This window comes from Octopus bimaculoides, chromosome 16 (assembly GCF_001194135.2).
Source record: "Octopus bimaculoides isolate UCB-OBI-ISO-001 chromosome 16, ASM119413v2, whole genome shotgun sequence".
Lineage (NCBI taxonomy): Eukaryota > Metazoa > Mollusca > Cephalopoda > Octopoda > Octopodidae > Octopus > Octopus bimaculoides.
Window position 1 is genome coordinate 37,075,564 of NC_068996.1, and position 4,171 is coordinate 37,079,734.

At 34.1% G+C, this 4,171-nt stretch overlaps 1 protein-coding gene across 1 annotated transcript in view; it reads right to left on the bottom strand.

Moving 5' to 3' along the window:
* LOC106870311 (atrial natriuretic peptide receptor 1) overlaps positions 1 to 4,171 on the bottom strand; it is a 66,288-nt gene that overhangs the window by 47,860 nt on the left and 14,257 nt on the right. Inside the window, exon 5 of the mRNA XM_052973490.1 lies at positions 3,974 to 4,064. Within this exon, the coding sequence (XP_052829450.1) occupies positions 3,974 to 4,064 (91 nt within the window). The remainder of the gene's footprint in view (positions 1 to 3,973; positions 4,065 to 4,171) is intronic.

Sequence of the window (4,171 nt, forward strand, 5' to 3'; positions counted from 1 at the left end):
TGGGGTTATGGGTGGAGATGTATGGAAGTATTTTGGGGTTGGGTGTGTTATTATGTTGGTTGGTTTTTAGTGTGTTTTTGTCAAGTTCCTTGGCACGTTTTATTCCAAGATCTATGAGTGTGGAGGGATATTGGTGTTGTAACAGTGTTTTTTTGAGATCTTGTAAGCGTATTTCTCGAGTGGTTGGGTCAGAGACAATGGTGCAAATTCTTTTAGCTAAATTAAAGGGGATATTTATCTTGGTGTGTTTTGGGTGGCATGAGCTAAAAAGGAGGTATTGTTGTGAGTCTGTAGGTTTGTGGTAGATGTCGGTTGTGATATATATACACATATATATATGTATTTATGTGTGTATGTATCTCCTCTACAGCAGCACACCTGTTTCTGCCTCTCTGTCACACTCTAACCTTTCATCATCTGACACAAGATCACCTACTCCAATGGCCCCTTCCCTCTCAAAACTCTTTATCTTGCAAGTTACTTGGTGATCCTGCCAGGACAGGACATTCTGACTACATTTGTAAATTATTTCGAAAATCAAGCCATTAATATAAATAAAATATTTTATATTACGACTGGTGGTGCACATTGGAAAGGAAAAAGGATTTGTTAAGCTTCTTGAAAATCATATTGGACATAATGTAATGAGTTTTAATTGCATTATACATCAGGAAAATTTAGTTGTAAAAATTTCATCACAAGCTTGAGTTCTGTCATGGAGACTGTTATTAAGATAGTTAACCTCATAGTTTCTTGCTCTTCACTGACTCACAGACAAAGTCCCTTCTGCAAGAATTGGACAGTGAATATGCAGACTTCCCACTACACATTAATGTCCATTGGCTTAGTCGAGTTAATGTTTTGAACAGATTTGTATCATGCTTAGAAGAAATCAAAATATTTCTTGAAGAGAAACGTTTCCCAGATTTGAACATTGAAGACCGGTTATTTATATTGATGTTTCTAATTGACATAAGAAAACACTTGAATGATTTAAATTTGTGTTTACAAGGGAGAGATCAAACAGTACTTGATCTTTTTGAATATTGGAAAGGATTTTTGTTAAAATTAGATATTTTATACTTAGTAACGCTTACAAATACTTTCCAAATGTAAAAGCTTATTCAAATCGATTTAATGTTAATAAAAATGAGCTTCAAAAATATATTCCAACGTTGAAAGAAGAATTTTCCAAGTGAGGTAAAGATTTCGAAACTTATGCTCCTATATTTTCTTTTGAAACCGAACTCATTTGATCTAATACTTTTTGAGTGGATGCACATCGATAGTTTTAAAATGGAAATGATTGAATTAACAACTTTAGAATTGTGGAAAACAAAACTTGTGGAATTATGAAAAACTCTTGAAAGAAGCTGCTTGGAGAAGTCTGTTGCCATCTTCAATTGCTGGATGTTGTTGCCTGAAAGATTCAATTCTTTGAAAATAATCTCATATTCTCTGCTTTCAGACATAACATGTTCAACATGCTCAACATAACATGTGAACAAATTTTCTAACGTATGAAATCTGTTTTGTTACATCCTTGTTACTTATGTGATTTTTTGCTACCCTGATACTTGTCTATTTATTTTTTTCCGTGTTACTTGTAAACACCGGAAAAAAAAACACACATACATTTATATATATACTTATATATATATTTATAAACACACACATATATACATATAGGTGCAGGCATAGCTGTATGGTTAAGAAATTTGCATCAAAACTGAAATACATAGTTTCAGGTTTAGACCCACTGAACAGTGGCTTGAATAAGTGTTTTTACAATAGCCAATGTCATATGGGGGAAATTGGTAGACAGAAAACTGCAGGGAGCTCATTGTAAATCATCATCATCATCATTTAATGTTCATGATCTATTCTGGTATGGATTGGACAGGTTATCAGGATCTGATGGGTCCAGGAACAGCATCAAGCTCCATTGTCTACTTTCGTGTAGTCTCTATGGATGGATGCCCTTCCTAACACCAACCTCTGTGTGCTTATTTTGGGTCACCAGAACTAGTGAAGTCATCAAGTATCCTTTATATTTAATAGCCTTTCATGTAAAGGGTGATGTAGTGCCTAAATTGGTAAAGCACCTGACAAAATGCCATGTGGATTTAATTACATTCCTTTTACATTCAGAATTGAAATTCCATTGGAATCAACTTCAATTGTTGAGTTACCAGGATTTTATAAAATAAAGAAATAGTCAGGTGTGGAAATAGATACAACTGACTATACACCCCTCCACAAATGCCTGTGATATTGTGGATCACATGGTTTAGGGTGTATGACCAACCATAGAATGTATAATAATGGAGGATATAGATGTAAGCTATACTTCAGTGTTATGTATTGACACTATATACACTGTCGTGGTTTGTACTGGAGTGTCACTATAGAAGATACTGGAGTGCAGAGACTGGTGTTTATAGCAGTGTACCATCATGCTTGGTGCATGATAACTTTGTATCATATTGGAAATTTGTTTTTGCAGCTGTTTTAGCTCTAGGTCAGCTAGCACTAAATGTACAAAACCTATGATCAAAGACATTCTGACCATGACCATCTTGTCAATTTAAACTAAGTTTATGTCAGACTGCATTATCAAATGTATCATCATTCACCTATTTAAAGTTAGCAGAATGAAATTTGAAGATTTACCTGCTGTTTCTAGTAAGTTGAGTGACTGCATAGAGGATCTTCCATTGACAATACTGTAAGTTACTATGGGGAATATTGTAGTGTATGTGTATATATATATCTATATTTATATCAGTAAAGTACATTTCATTGCAATGTATTGCAACAGGGTGTATGATGTTGCAGTCAAGTACATGCTGTACTATATTAAAATAACAGGAGCACAAGCAAACAAGATAAAATCATGGTTGATTGCTATGTTAGAAATAACAACCAAGTCTTTCTTAACACATGTCCACGATTGCTTGATCTGCTAAAAATAGCTACCTGATCTCCCTCAAATCATGTTCTATTACTGTCCAGTACCTTAACGACAGTTCTCACTGCCTGTGACAAAGACACTTTTGATGCCACCCATTTTAATTAACAAACATGACAGGATAGAGGAAATTTTATGCTTCTTCACACCTGAAGCTAATGTGGACAAAAAATAAAACTGTGCCCAGAGTAGGAGACTGCACCTCTTTGTACCCTCTATCTATGCTTCTGCTACTGTCTTAAAAATACAGGGACAGACATTGCAGTGTGGTAAGAAGCTTGCTTCCCAACCACATGGTTCCATGTTCTGTCCCACTGCATGGCATCTTGGGCAAGTATCTTCTACTATATCCTCGGGCCAACCAAAGCTTTGTAAGTGGATTCGGTAGATGGAAACTGAAACATGCCCATCATATATGTATGTATGTATGTATGTATGTATGTATGTATGTATGTATGTATGTATGTATGTGTGTGTGTGTATGTATGTGTGTATATATATTTGTGTGTGTGTGTGTGTGTATGTATCTTAGTGTCTGTGTTTGTCCCCCATCATCATTTGACAACCGATGTTGGAGTATTTATGTCTCTGTAACTTAGTGGTTCAGCAAAAAGAGACCGATAGAATAAGTACTAGGTTTACAGTCCTAGAGTTGATTTCTCTAACTAAAATACCCTTTAAGGTGGTGCTCCAGCATGGCCACAGTCAAATGACTGAAACAAATACAAGAATAATGTAATCCTAGATGTGCTGTGTTTAACAAACAAAAAGAAGAACGATGTTAGGGTAAGAATGTCATTGTTAATGCCATTGGTAACAAAGTCACAGTTTGACCTCCAGTAATACAACAGTAACAACAACTAGAACAAGAAAATACAAAAAAAAAAAATTGAATAAAGATAATTTGATGACTCAAGTTCTTACATCATCTATTTAATCGATATGTGGAAATAATTGATTATTAACACTTGAAATAATTAAAATATTAACACCTTCATTTACCTGACTTCCTGGAGGTTTTGATAGAATTTTTACATCATTGAAATTTATTTTCCAAGAAACTTTTGTAAGTTCTTCTTCAAAGATTTTTTTCCTGGAAGAAAAATAAACAAAAAATGTAATGGTAAGAGTTTAAATTCAAATGAAGATATCTTTACAAATATATTATAAATACATAACATGCGTATGTGTATATTTATA